The sequence below is a fragment of the Panicum virgatum genome, chromosome 7N, assembly GCF_016808335.1.
Source record: "Panicum virgatum strain AP13 chromosome 7N, P.virgatum_v5, whole genome shotgun sequence".
Lineage (NCBI taxonomy): Eukaryota > Viridiplantae > Streptophyta > Magnoliopsida > Poales > Poaceae > Panicum > Panicum virgatum.
The window spans coordinates 47,870,603-47,884,748 of NC_053151.1; the positions used below are offsets into that span (position 1 = coordinate 47,870,603).

General features: G+C 47.3%; 1 protein-coding gene across 1 annotated transcript; it reads right to left on the reverse strand.

Annotated features, from left to right (window-relative positions):
* Window positions 1–4,746: 4,746 nt before the first annotated feature.
* LOC120682257 (probable glucuronosyltransferase Os04g0650300) lies at window positions 4,747–8,127 on the reverse strand. Its single transcript, XM_039964082.1, has 3 exons — window positions 7,098–8,127; window positions 6,496–6,990; window positions 4,747–5,280 (listed from the first exon to the last, which is right to left on the reverse strand). The coding sequence occupies exons 1-3, from the start codon at window positions 7,826–7,828 to the stop codon at window positions 5,178–5,180; spliced, it is 1,329 nt and encodes a 442-aa protein (XP_039820016.1). The 5' UTR covers window positions 7,829–8,127; the 3' UTR covers window positions 4,747–5,177.
* Window positions 8,128–14,146: the final 6,019 nt, after the last annotated feature.

Sequence of the window (14,146 nt, forward strand, 5' to 3'; positions counted from 1 at the left end):
TTCCTCATCCGATCGTCTGCGGTGTAGGCGCAGCGGACCGGTCGGTGCGCGCAGGATATCCTCGTGCGCGCCCGGGCTGCATTTGCATGATTGCACATCGAGTACGGTGCCACAAGGGCATCAATGTTCATGCTCGAATTTGCTAGCCCAATGCTAAATTCTTTTTTTCAAAAAAAATTAGCATAATACTCTTACGTTGTTACGAGTAATATAATATATCTATATAATATTAACAACTTTATATTCGTTCGCTCTATGTAGTGTTGTGATCATGTGAGACATTGATTGTCCAGAATCTGATTTGGATATCGATTGATTTGTTCAGTTTCCGATTATGATTCCGATTTATTTGTCCGGGTCTCAATTATGATCTTGATTGACGAAATGTTAGTCGGACTCGCATGCGAGGTGGACTAGAGCTCACCTGTAACTTTTTTTTTTCAAAAAAGAAATATGAGAGCTCAATGCTAAGTTCGAACTTATAACGTGCAAGGGCAATGAAACAATACATCGTACGTACGGGTGGTTGTTGCTTCTTCACGCAGTGTTGGTCCAATTACGAGTCTATGGATTCATGATTGAGTTAGAATTGGATGGTGCTGATAAACCATATTTGCACATTATTTAGGCTAACCCTAAATAGTGTCAGTAACGTGGCACAGCATCGATCCTATAAACGTGGGATGAATCTTGTTTCCGCCTTATCAGAACAGTTCTCGAGTAACATATATATGGAAAATCATTTACAGCGAACCTACTCAAATAAGTCATTGAGCGATAAATAAACTCGTCAGCTAGTGTAAAACTCTTCAAGATGACGTACATTGCAAAATATGCCAATTTTCAAAAAAAAAAAGATAAAAAAGAAAATCGAGGCTGCAATACGGCATACTTTTTTTTGGAGAAATCTCGTCAAAACTGGAAGAAGAAAGATAAACTTTGCTGTGCACCAAGTTTGGGGCAACAACAGCGACCACAGACCGTAGTGCCGCAGGAAAGCACGTCGTGGAATCTTTTAAACAAACGATGCGGCCGCATCCGCGTGGGCGTGGTGTGGAAAAACAAAAGGCCGTGCCTGTTCGTCGGGATCTCGGCGGCGTCCACCGGGTTGGCTGAGGCGTGGAGCCCCCGCACACCGGAACCGTGGCGAAAACGAGAGCCGCGAAAGGGGAGGAACACGAGTCAGCGAGCCAGCAAAGCACGCATCCCACCGGTGATGGACTCTGATCGTGTGTGGGCCCGCCTGCCCAGTGACCCCATTGGAGGAACGGTGTGTGTCCTGTATCATGAATACTCTTGTACTACAGAACAAATGTTTTTGGTGTTTGTTTGTGTTTAATTATCCACCCTAATGACGCAAATGATGCCAGTCAGTAGGATTTGTTGCCCTTGCTAAAAAAATCGATCTTTTTTTTTGCGTCACATTTGCTTGACAGCGCAACATGATTCGGTTCAACGTCCATGATAAGCCTTCTCCAGCTGCCGGCATGGCTTATCAGCAGCAAGGAATAGCCAGGAGCTGTTTCCCGCTAGATATTTGCAGCGGGTATTTATCTGACGTCCCTGTCCACTTGTGAAACAAGCTAGCGCTAGCGCTGCCGTATCCCGTATGGAGTTCAGGCTCGAGAAAGCATCAGGATACCGACTGTACAGAGACTTTTACAGAGACAGAGGCATGTGCCTGTCACGGCAGCCGGCCGTAGCTCTCAAGTGGTAGGGCCCTGGAGTCAGGCTCACAGTCACAGCATCGCTGCCCACTTGCTCTCTCCGTGCAGGCAGAGGAACGTTGGGACATACGGAGAGGGCCGACCGACGACTACCACTTGATGCCAACAGGTACTGTAACAACAAAGGCCCTGACCCCCGGAAAACTGCAGACACAGATCGGCAAAGATGAAGACCTAGGCGCCATGTTACTTCAATTATATGCGGTGTTGAGCCGTATCCCGTCGAGCAGACTGCCGACGGCGGTGCCGTAGCGTTCCGTGCCGGTGCCGCCGGGTCAAGGCCACACTACTGCCCGGCACGCAACCTTCTTGCGCTGCGCGGCCACTTCGACGTCGGATCACGGCAACCGTAGCAGACACCGGCGTGGACGGTGGAGCGGGCACCAACGTTGCAAATGTAGCATGGGGGCAGCGCGGGCGGGCGGGCGGGCTTCATCTGCTTACTCCTGGATTCCTGGGTTCCGTCGCTTCCGTGAATTGGCGACCCCTTCGGTTCATATTGCAATGGCCAATGGGGGCTCTGACCGATTCGAGCCCCGATATTTTTGGTGCTTCCGATAGTTCTACTAGTACTATCCAAGTACTAGTAGTTTTGGACAGCGATTGGCCGGCTGCCAGGCTTGGGAGTTTGAGATGACGGAACCAGTGACGTTGCTCGTGTACAGTAGAACTCCGGATGCATGAGTATGGGAGAGAATCAATCAGCACCCCAAAAGAGGCGAGCTCTGGCCTATGGGAAGTGTTAACCACCCAACAACGTGTCGAAAACACCTCGCCTACAACGACGGGCCGTGCTCAGATTGGGACTGTCCGGACTCCAGACACATCAAGTCAGAACCAGATAAGGCCTTGTAGTCGATACGGTCAAATTTTGAAGGGAGGAAAAACTATCCTCCAGCTTCAGAGCAAACCAAAACTCAGACGCTTGTTCCAGCCATCTGAGCGATCAAGCTAACAGTGATTCAGTCCAACACCAAGAATATGGTAAATCCAGAATCTCGAGTCTAGTTGCGAAGCCTAACTAGTAACTACGTCAGCGTTCAAACCCAGCCCAACCAGTAGTGCAAAATTAAGCCCTTGTTTAGTTGCAAAAACTTTTGGAATTTTGACACTGTAGCACTTTTGTTTGTATTTGATAATTATTATCTGATCATGGGTTAACTAGGCTCAAAAGATTCGTCTCGCAAATTACAAACAAATTGTGTAATTAGTTTTTTTGTTTAGCTACATTTAATACTTCATGCATGCGTTCAAAGATTCGATGTGATGAAGAATCTTGTAAAATTTTGAAATTTTGGATGCAACTAAACAAGGGCTAAATGTGAACCCGCCTGAGGTTGAAGATACCTGTGTTACGGTCAGAATAAAGCCAAGCAAGCATGACAGAAAAAAGATCTGCGTTTTCAGCACGAAACGTCAGCAACGCTTTTTCCTATCGCTTTCTAGTATTTGCACTCTTCTCCTTAGTCAGGCTTTTAGACCTTGTTTAGATGCACCATGTAATTTTTTTAAAAAAAATTTCACATTTGAAGTACTAAACATAGACTAATATAAAACTAATTACATAACTCATCTGTAAACTACGAGGCGAATTTGTTAAGACTAATTAATCTATCATTAGCATATATTTACTGTAACAATTACTATAGCAACTTAGTGTCTAATCGTGGTCTAATTAGACTCATCTCGTAATTTACAAATAAACTATGCAATTATTTTTTTTATTTCATCTAAATTTAACACTCCATGCATGTGCCACACATATTCGATGTGATAGTTTTGGAATTTGAATTTTGCATTTAAACTAGGCCTTAGATTGTGTGTTTAGTTCCTCCTCTAATTTTTTTTTTTGAAAGGGGATCTTGCTGTGAACTGTGGACCCAAGTCACGTCTCGGGATTGTCCTGTGAATCTTTTTTCTCTTCCTTACCATTTCGAGGACGTTGACTGATTGTTCTGCAAAAAAGATTAGAGAACCATCGTCGAAAATAGAAAAAGGAGAGAGAGAAAAGATGAATGATGAGTTGTGGGCTGCTTGGTATGTGTGGATTCATTACTGGCCCAATTAGTAGACTATTGGATTACCCGCCTGAGGTTGAAGATACCTGTGTTACGGCTTACGGTCAGAATAAAGCCTAGCAAGCAAGACACAATTTTTTTTTTTTGCGTTTTCAGCACGAAACGTCGAAGTATTGGTTTAGCAGCGCTTTGTCCTGTTGTTTTCTGGTATTATTTGCACCCCTCCTCCGGCTTAGACCTAACATGTTGTGAACTGTGTACCCAAGTCACGTCTCGGGATTATCCTGTGATTTTTTTTCTTCCTTACCATTTCGAGGACGTTGACTGATTGTTCTGCAAGAAAGATTAGAGAACCATACTCGAAAATAGGAGGGAGGGAGGGAGGGAGGGAGGGAGGGAGGGAGAGAGAGAGAGAGAGAGAGAGAGAGAGAGAGAGAGAGAGAGAGAGAGAGAGAGAGAGAGAGATGAGTTGTGGGCTGCTTGGTATGTTTGGACTCATTACTGGCCCATTTAGTAGACTGTTGGATTTATCGAGCGCTCCTTCTGGTTGATGCTGTGGCCAAAGATGTTTAGGCCTCGTTTCTTTGTCAGTTTGCACACATCGATACAGGGCCTTGGCTGGCGTACTCGGGCTTTTCTGCTGGGCTCTTTCTCGATGGCATCAGCCTCTAAAAAGAAAAGTGGCTTACGGCCCAGGTTCATGCATCACATATATCTTTGAACTATCAGTTCTGTTTGCTAAAAAAAGGTTTCGGAGTACAGAAATTAGAACTGTCGCTAATTCTGCAGTCTCCTAGAAAATCTAGGACTGCTACAGAAGGGAATTCATTTAGAAGGATGCGCGTCACAAGATGAATTTGACGGTGAAAAGTACTAGAAGGTAAAGACAGATTCAAAGAAGCAGCGGTGTCTTGTAGCTGAAGGCTGATCTTCAAAGTTTAGGAACATAGAGATCAATTGACCGTCCGACATACAATTTTGTGCAACGGGAACAAACAAAATAATAGAGTGAAAACTGGATCATCATTATTTCATACGAGTGTACAACCAATGCTTTCATGCCCAAACCACAAGACTTTCTGCAAGTCCCTGCTCTGATCTATTTTACACGAAAACAAATATGCCTAAAATGCTATTCTACATGAAGAGGATTGAAGGTACAGATAATTAAACATTTATCTATTTGTATACATTCATACATAGTGATTTAGATGAACAAGGGTCCAAGTTACATGTACTGATGGTGACTTTATCTGTAGAGTCCAAAGAAATGAGCTGCGTTGATCTGAGCTGGCTTCGGTTACTTTGGCAGCGGTTGGCACCGACGGTGCATAGACGGATGCATCAGTGGGGAACTGGAGACTTTTGACAAATCCTGGGAGCAACAGCTGCCTGATTTGCTCTGACTTCTACTATCCACAAAAAATGACCTCTAGTGCTGATCTTCAGTGCTCGCTAGAGTTGTTTGCTTCGTCTCCGGTTTGACACTCTGCTCATTGGAACCTGTACTCAGCTGAGGAGGATCGAATTTCCATCTGCACCAAAACGTCGCAATTAAACATCTACTTTGGGGGGGAAACACTGAAAGTTCAGCATAGCTAGGTACATATGTGATCCCTGAAGCAAAATTCAAAATTGTTTGATCTTTAAAATTCGGTTAGGCGTATCTTGACCAAGTTCAAAACTCTTTTAACGTGGCAATCGGTTAGGCGTGTCTTGACCAAGTTCAAAACTCTTAAAATCTGAATTTGTGTACACCTAAGTCCACCAAACACCAAAGTTATTAGTAATGACATGCACACAAAATAATACATAAAAAAGGTTCGGCAGATGCAACAAAGGTAGTGTATTAGTACTTAGGAGCAGTATTGGTCTAAAGAAGTTCCATCAGTTATGTTAATTGAAGCGATCGCTATGAATATTTAGAATGACCTGGCACTGCTTTTGACACAACGCATAAGACAGCTAGATTAGGTGGCCATGTGGAGCAAATGGAGAGCCTTTTGGAGAAAGTAAGGTGAACGCAATAATGTAATCCATTGTGATTAAACAACACGCACCACGAGGATCATGAAATGATTTGGTTGGAAATCTCTTTTTTCTGTCAAGAAAATGTTCTTGTTGCTTGTTGATTTTACAGGTCACCGTTCAACTTATATTAAAAGAATCCTAATATTATGTCTGGAATTAGGGAATACTAAGTCAGATCACGTGCTACGCTACGAGAAGAAGACACGAGAGACGAAAGAAACAGGAAACGACAGAAGCTCTGTGCCTCTGTTTCGTGAAAATGGCAACCACCGGCGGGGTCAGGTAGCCAAGACTGAGGACAGATCACAGCTCGCAGTCAATCTGTCTGCACGCAAAGAGTATTCTGCGACAGCGCTGAGGGTACTCTTGTGGCAGTGTTCTTAAAAAATGTCCCTGTTATGCCCGGTCGGCATGTGATTAAGGCCTGCTGCACGAATTGCTGTCAAGGGATCGCCCCCACCCTACCAAACCAATTAGGAACACCATGGCCATCATCTCCAACCATAATTTGCGCAACCAAACCTACCTCGTGTCGCACCACGAAACAAAACCTAGATCTAAGCATGCAGCTAGCAATTTTTTATTTTCAAAAGACATAATGCAAGTTGCATGCAACTAGCATAGCATGGGCAGTTAATTATCAGGCGGTAATGCTAATTGCAGAGGCAATGGTAAAATTCAAATTCCAAACTCGCAGGCGAGGTCTCCGGGAAACTTACTCGTGTGGGAATTTGACCTCGTGGAGGCTGTCTGACCGGAGCGACCACGCGAGCGCCGCCTGGGCGCAGCTGGCGAGCGGCTCGACGCGGCCGGGGTCGGTGACGAGCGCGAGCGGGCTGGCGGCGCGGGCGTCGGCGTCGTCGATGGCGCCGAGATCGCGCACCCACTCGGGCCGCTCCTTGGCGTCGTCCCACAGCGCGCGCGCGTTCACCACGAATCCGGCCCACTCCAGCCTGCTGGACATCAGCATGTCGCCCCGGTTCGCCGGCAGCACGGTCTCCTCCGACACGTGGTAGCCCACCAGCTTCCCCGCGGCGTCGCACGACGGCGCCTGGAGGAACGACTCGCTGGTGCCGTCGTCGTCGCCCAGGATGCCGACGGGCACGGCGCCTACGGTGCTCACCTTCTGCGCCTCGTCGAACAGCTCCGTCCGGAGGATGCTGTTCTCGTCGGCGAACACCACGATCCCATCCATTCGCTTCGCCCGAATCTCCCTGCGCGTTAATGATAAGTGGAGATCTGAATTATGAGGAGGAACTGCGCCAATTAAATAACGAGAGGTGTGTGATGAGATCCAATCTAGTGATCCGAGGACGCGTACCTGAGGGCGTGCAATCGCAGGGACGCGGTGGAGTCGCCGGGGCCGGTGATGTGGAGGAAGTCGAGGTTGGAGCGGGAGAGCACGGCGGCGACGGCGTCGGTGCGGTGCCCCGGCTCGACGACGATCCACATGAGCTGGGCGTCGACGAGTCGGAGCGTGTGCGCCAGGGACGTCAGGGACGGTACCTGGAGCACGGAGGTGGTGGTCGGGGTGACGGCAATGACGGGCCTGGGCGGCCCCGCGCCGCGGCGCTTGCTGCTGCGCTGCGCGTTCTGGACGGCGGCGAGGATGCGGTGGGCCTTGAGCAGCTCGTTGGGGTCCGGGTGCGGCCAGGAGCGGACGCGGATCGGGTGGCGCCCCACGAAGACGGGGCCGTGGTAGTGGTGCTGATGCTGGTGGGGCCCGATCTCGGCGGCGACCGTGGTGGTAGTGGTGACGGTGGTCGTGGTGGTCGTGGTGGTGGTGATCGTGGCCGTGGCGTTGCCGGCGGTGAGCATGACGGGCGGGGACACGAGCGAGACGAGCTGCGCGGCCGGGTTGATGGGCGGCGTCGGGAGGAAGAGGAGGTAGACGATGAGGCGCGAGAAGCGGAACCCGACGGCCATGGAGGTGGCGCAGAAGAGCGCGTGCAGCAGCAGCCACGCGGCCGGCAGCGACGGCTTGGCCGGCTCCGGCGCCGCGTCGGGCGGCCCCACCGCGGGCGCCAGCCCCGGCCACAGCGGGAGCTTCATGCCGCCTGCGCTGCAAACGCGCGCGCGCCGAGATCCCTCGCTGCCGGCCGCCCGCCGGAGCTCCTCTCGCGGCCTACGCGCTATGCCAGCGGGCGGTGGCAGGAGTCGGCGGGGAGGTGGGGTGGTGCGGGGAGCGAGCCGGACAGCTGGTGATATAAGCGTGGCTCTGTTCACTCGTCGCGAGCGCTGCTGCCGCTGATGCTAGGCTAATTATTAGGAGCGCGGCAGCGGCCGGGACCTGGGAGGGGGCAGGGGGGCAAGGGAAGAGCAGCCGAGCAGCAGCGGCTGGTGGCGGATGGTGAGGTGGGGATGGACGATGGCCCCCGCCCTGGAATTTGGCAATTGGCGCGGCGAGGGCGCCGGTCCGGTGGTGGTCTGGTGCGGCAAGAGCCCGGAGGGAAAAGGACACCCAAGTGGGTGGGTTGGGTGACGGTGGCCATGGCCTGTCCTCCAGAAAGGGTTGGAATATTTCGGCCGTTTGGGCAGCGAGCGTAGGCGCTGCCGCTGACAAGAGAGCACGCTTTCGTTTCGTCCACAGCTCTGACTAGCCTCTGAGCTCCCCATACCATTTTTAAACCCTCCTGTAAAAAGGGTAAACTCCATGAGTTCCAGAAGTGGTTCCCGCACTGCAAGCATTAGCAAGGTGTCATTACTGGATTACAGCGGCGGCGGAAAGGCATGGCACGAGGTGATGTAACCTGCGGCAGCAGCGATCTGGTACTGTGATCAATGTGCGTCATGCGGTGGCAGCTGCTGGCTGCTGCCGCCGCCGCGTTCTTCATTCTTCTGGAGCGACAAGCGAACCGACGGTGCGCTCATCGCAATAAATCCGTCCGTATTCGGCCTCCGCGTCGTCGTCGTACGCACCCGCCCATGCCGCCGAACTCGACCGCGCCATCATTTGCAGCGGCGGAGTACGTGGAGTAGCAGACTAGCGGAGCAAGATCATTGGCAAAAGCGTGAAGCAAGTCGACCCGCCCAGGACACGGGACGCGCTAGACACGGCGCCCGCAATGTCAGTCAGATCCTGGACCTGGATGGCGGCGAGCCCATCAACCCCAGCTTCCTTTCCGACCCCAGGATTTACAGCCTGTAGAGAGTTATAAACACTCAAACAGACAGTGAATGGCTATCTACATTCCCATTTCTCATCTTTTTTTCTTCTTTTAATCGTTTGAGCTCGATGAGGAAAGAGCTGGGCGATCATCCGCTACTGCAGTGGCAGAGCTTGCTGTAAACTGCTAGGACCCGCGTGCCCTTTTTAAACTGCAGCGGGAATTTCCTTGTCGCTTGCCCTGGCCTTTACAAGGGAGATGGCAATCACGTGGGTGCCCATAAACTGTAATGCTTCCAGGATCCGTTCCAAATCTGGATTTAACTATAAATGTGGCAACTGTAGCATCATCTGCGTGCCAGTTACCATTCCCCTGCTAGTCTCCATTTCTTTTCCCAGTCGGGGTTGATGATATCCTTTCCGGGAGACAGTCAGACAGAAACCAGTTATTTCACGGTCAGGGAAACTGCCGCTCCATTCATTTCTTCAGAAATCAGAACAACAACTTGTACGACAAGTGGATGAATGGATCTCTTCCAAGAAACCGCTGGGAATGGGTAGTAGTATAGGACAGTGAGTAGTGGTACCTCGACACCTAAAAAATTTGCGAGAAACCGAAGGAGGAGCTGTGTGCAAACGACGTGGGAGCTTGCTTGAAGAAACGAAAGCTCGGGCGGTACAGATCGATGCTGAGTCCGGGCATAGTTATCAAGGACTGTTTGCACTCGCACACGCGTCTGATCTGATCGACCGATTGTCAACTGACAATGGTTTAACACACTATCTCCATCAGGTGATCAGGGTATATAGTACAGAGTACAGACAAAACCTGCAGTGCCAATGCCAATGTGCAGGCATCAGCTAACAAATACACAGTTTTCTTTATTTCTTTCTTGAAACGAGCTAACAAACACAGATGACACAAGCAGGTTTCAGTCTTTCAGATGGGTATATAGTATGTACCATGCGACACCTACGCGCTTGTTGTGGGTTGTGGCGCTCACCAGCCGCCCAAGGTTTTCGTTGGTGAATACAGCATCTGAACTACCAATATATCCTCCGTCCAACAAACAATTCGTGGTAGGAGTAGACCAGCAAACTGAGCATTATTCTTAATCCAGTACCAATTGGATCTTTTTTCCTGTCCTATTTCATGCTTTGAACAGTTCTTTTCTGCGTGGAAGTCTCAGCATCTGCTCTGCCTAGTCCGACCTACTGACCGTTCGGTGAAACGTGAACATAGCACACGATTATCACTTCCACAATATAATTCATAGTATGACCATGCATCTGAGGAGCATGCGTCAGTCATTAGTTTTTTTTCTTCCCCTTCTCGCATCTTTTTAATTGTTTAAGATGCCATACGCTCGAGTGTTCATCATAATTACTGGCTAAACAGCTAGCAGCTCATGGGATGGGATTAATCATTTCCTGACGAAAAAGCGACGTCTGGGTTGCAATTAGGTGGAGTCTTTCTGCAGTTCTCCATTCTCTTTCCCTTGCTCTGCCGCTGCTGCTGATCTCCATGCTTTTAAGCATTAACTAATCCCCGTTACCTTCGTTAGGCGCCACTGGGTTGGAGTAGTGGTTGGGGCATCCTCGCTTACGCTAAACGCCGGCCGTGCCCAGCCACGAGATCGATCGGAAAACGCAATGCTTTCACCTCAAGGGACACAGGGCAAAACAGGAGGCCGAAGAGCCTACGTGTGCAGTGCAAACTGGAAACTCTTTGCCGTGTAGTTACTGTTTACTGCGAGGACGGGCAGACAGCAAGGGGAGCCGAAGTGAACAAGCAAAGCAACGGTGGGTAAGCGTCGGAGCCGACAGGGAAGGGAAGCAGCGAGGACAGGTTGCTCAAGCAATCATCGTAAACGGAGGTGGTGTTTCCCCTGCAGAAAAGGCGGTTTCTTGGTCCTCTCTTTTGCCCGTCTTTGCATCCGGACACGAGTCGCTAACTACTGTTAACTATTTGTATGTACTGATCACATGCTCTGATTGAGCCTGCACATGTTTGAAACTGTGGCGGTGGTGCGCCTTTTGCAGTACTTTTTCCGTCCTGAAATGGAAGTATTTTGGTTTTCCTGTCGAAAAGAGTAATAATATTTTAGTTGTCAAATGAGAATAACCAGATATATTATGAAATATATTTGTATAATTTATTTATTTGATATGTTATATGCTAATATTTTTTTTTATAAATTTAGTTAAACTTATTCTATTTTGACTTAGAACAAAGAAAAATGATTTATATTTCAGGACAGATGGAGTTGGCTACATCGGGAGGGAGAAAACGGGGCGATGTAAGCTCCTCTACATAGTTGTGCATGCTAGTACATTGGAGCTGAAGACCTTTGTTTTTGTTCAGAAAAAAGGGACTTTCCGGTCCATATTCCATGAGTAATTAGCAGTTTTTTCTGGTACCGTGTGCAATCATCACGTAATCTTCAGCCTTTTTCGATGTGATTTTGCTGTAGTCTTTATAACAAAAGGTTCCGATGTTCCATTCTTAAGCTTGAATCCTCCATATTGCTGTGTTTCCATTTCATGCGGTTGGACCAAAAATGGAAAGTGCTAATTTGATCAGAGGCACCAAAAACTGGGAAACTATCACTAGCTACATTTTCAAGTGATAATGAAGGGACTCAATCGAATATAATGATAATATGCTTTGCTTGTAAGTATAGGGACATTGGTGACAGTAATATCAGTTGATTGCAAGAAACAGCCGAATTCAGTGCCTTTGAGTCTGATAGGTTTGCTGTGACCTTCTTTGGTGACTTATCTGCTGTAAAAATTCTTTTTTTTTATATGAAATGCTGTAGAAGTTCTCATTAAATACTGCAGACTCCACTTTTCTTTTCCCTGTTCAACATAAAGCAGGAGCGCTGGTATTTCATTTCAGTACAAGATCATTGCCAACGTTGCATTGAGCAGACTCCACTTTTCTTGTCTGTACATATGCTCCAACAATTGGTATGATCGGCGCACAATTTGAGCTGACTAATTATTCCAATTTTTGTCTAATCAAGGGATACATCAAGCTTTAGCTCCACTATTAAACCATGCACTTATTCGTTGCTGTTCATGTTCTTTTTCTTTCTTGACAATCCACCAGCATAAAACTAGAGGACAGCAATCATTTGGGTCGTAGTACCCCCCACTGAGCCCATAACCAATTCCTTTGACTTAATGGCAGCTCAGGCCAAACCTCCAGCTATGCAGAAACATGGCCCTAACATTAGGCCACTGAAGACCTAAGCTTTGGATTGACGTTACATGTTCCTCTTTTGCTGGGCATTTCATTTCTGTTCGGATCATGTTGGATCATCTTGGACCATTCTACAATAAATACCTTGCCTAGCAGATCCTAATCAGATAAACAGGTTGCATAACAGATTTTGTCGGTCGGGAAATAGTGGTGAAAGCACAAGGGTAACTTGAGCAGTAGTAGGTATGAAAAAAGAAAAACGCAGCTTACCTTTACAAATTCAGACTGAAGACAGAACAGAATGTTAATTTAGTGCAAGATGACTGGGTAGTAGTTCAGCTGCCAGCTCTCCCAGCAATTCCCCCACATGGTTCACAACGCAAGTCCAGCAGCCAAACGTTTTTGAAAGAGAGGGGAGAGACCAGCTGCAACTGCAACGAGCTGTACTGCTTTCTCAGGGTTTCAGACTTTGAGCTCAGGAAGGTTCATGGCTTTGCTTTGAGTTGAAACAATGGCGAGAAAAGGGCACTGGTACAACTAGTCATTGGGAGGTCCTGATCGACGCTGATGCACGAGCAGACGCTTAAAAGCAGGGGAATGGAAGATTCCTCCTCGCCCTAGAATGCCGGCACATGGGTTGCTGCCTCGCAAATTTTTCTCGCGAAATGGCCCATCAGATGGCATCAAACAACGGGGTTGGTCGAGTCAAACGTCGGCGTATGGGAATCGGACACCGCATGTTTTCTCGTATTCCTGAGATGGCGGCTTCTCCTCTGTTCTTTTTTTTTCTTTTTTCCTTTCACAGCTTCATTCACAAAGCCAGTAGCCATCTGGAACTGGAAAGAGTGGTGAGTAGTTGACTAGGTCGCGTTCAACACTGATCTGGTGAGTTCATGGCATTACCTTTCGGTGTAATCAAGTTATATAGCATACGGATCAAACTGAAAACTAAGTGTAATCAAGTTGGATAGCATTTGCAGTCTTGTGCAGCGCCGTGGCATCTGTTTAAAGGGCAACAACAATGACGAGCTAACCTCAAAGTTAACTTGTTTCGGTCAGAAGATGCCAGTTTGGGTGCTTCCTGAGTAAGCGACTAGCGAGCTGCGGCTTAAAGGTCCGAGCCACTTCAACTACCCTCTCTTAATGTGCTGGTGATCGAATAGCTTGCTCAGCTAATTATGCTGCTCTGCACGCTATAGGACGAGCGGTAGATGGGAGCAAGCATGTGCCAAACTATTGAATGCGAAATTGAAGGCAATCATTTGTCTGCGTGAATGACAAATGGTAGTTACTGAAGCCTCTGATTGTTCCGCAGGCCTCAAGCGAATTTGTGCCTTTGCCAATCTTACTTTTACCAATTGAAAGCTCCTTTTACGCGTGAAGCTAATTAGGATTCTAGATAGATATTCTAAAAAATTAGAAAAATTCTAAAAATTCTCAATTATAGCGGTCCATAAACGCAAGATGTACCTTGTGGAGGGCGGAATAAAAATCAGAAACATCCGGTCATAATAGTCATTGGATATGTTATTTTTCCTAATAAATTACTCACCTCTGCCATTATGAAAATAGACTAAAATAATCCCCACAACATGTATCTAAATTACACACTTTTACCATCTATTATCTTATTATTTGGCCAACAAACGGAGCCTCCACATTCGCTCTCAAGGTCTAGAAATTCTCACGTTAATTGGAGAAAAATAGAAAAATAAAAATTACCCACCACTGCCATTATGATAAAAGTTAGAATAAAATACCCCTATGCCTAATTAAAAATCACCCACCAATGTGAAAAATTAAATATAAAATATCATGTAGCTATATATCAGTTACAAACATATACTATTAATGAAAACTAAAGCTATAATCAATCAAAATAAAACGAAAATAAGAATAATTATATGTATAATATTATTAAAGCTCGACAAATCAAATTATTATTATAGGTAGATCATATTTAAATTGTTTTAACCAACAATAAGACATAATTTATGATAATGAATAGGGTGATGTATGATTAAAAAAATAGTATAATATTTAAGTAAGGATAACG

Excerpts from the sequence above, each read along its gene's own strand:
- LOC120682257 (XM_039964082.1), bottom strand. The coding sequence starts at position 7,828 with ATGAAGCTCCCGCTGTGGCCGGGGCTGGCGCCCGCGGTGGGGCCGCCC. Across the intron at positions 6,991-7,097 it reads CTGCGATTGCACGCCCTCAG|GGAGATTCGGGCGAAGCGAA; the intron begins GTACGCGTCCTC and ends ATTAACGCGCAG. Across the intron at positions 5,281-6,495 it reads GAGGTCAAATTCCCACACGA|ATGGAAATTCGATCCTCCTC; the intron begins GTAAGTTTCCCG and ends GTTTTGGTGCAG.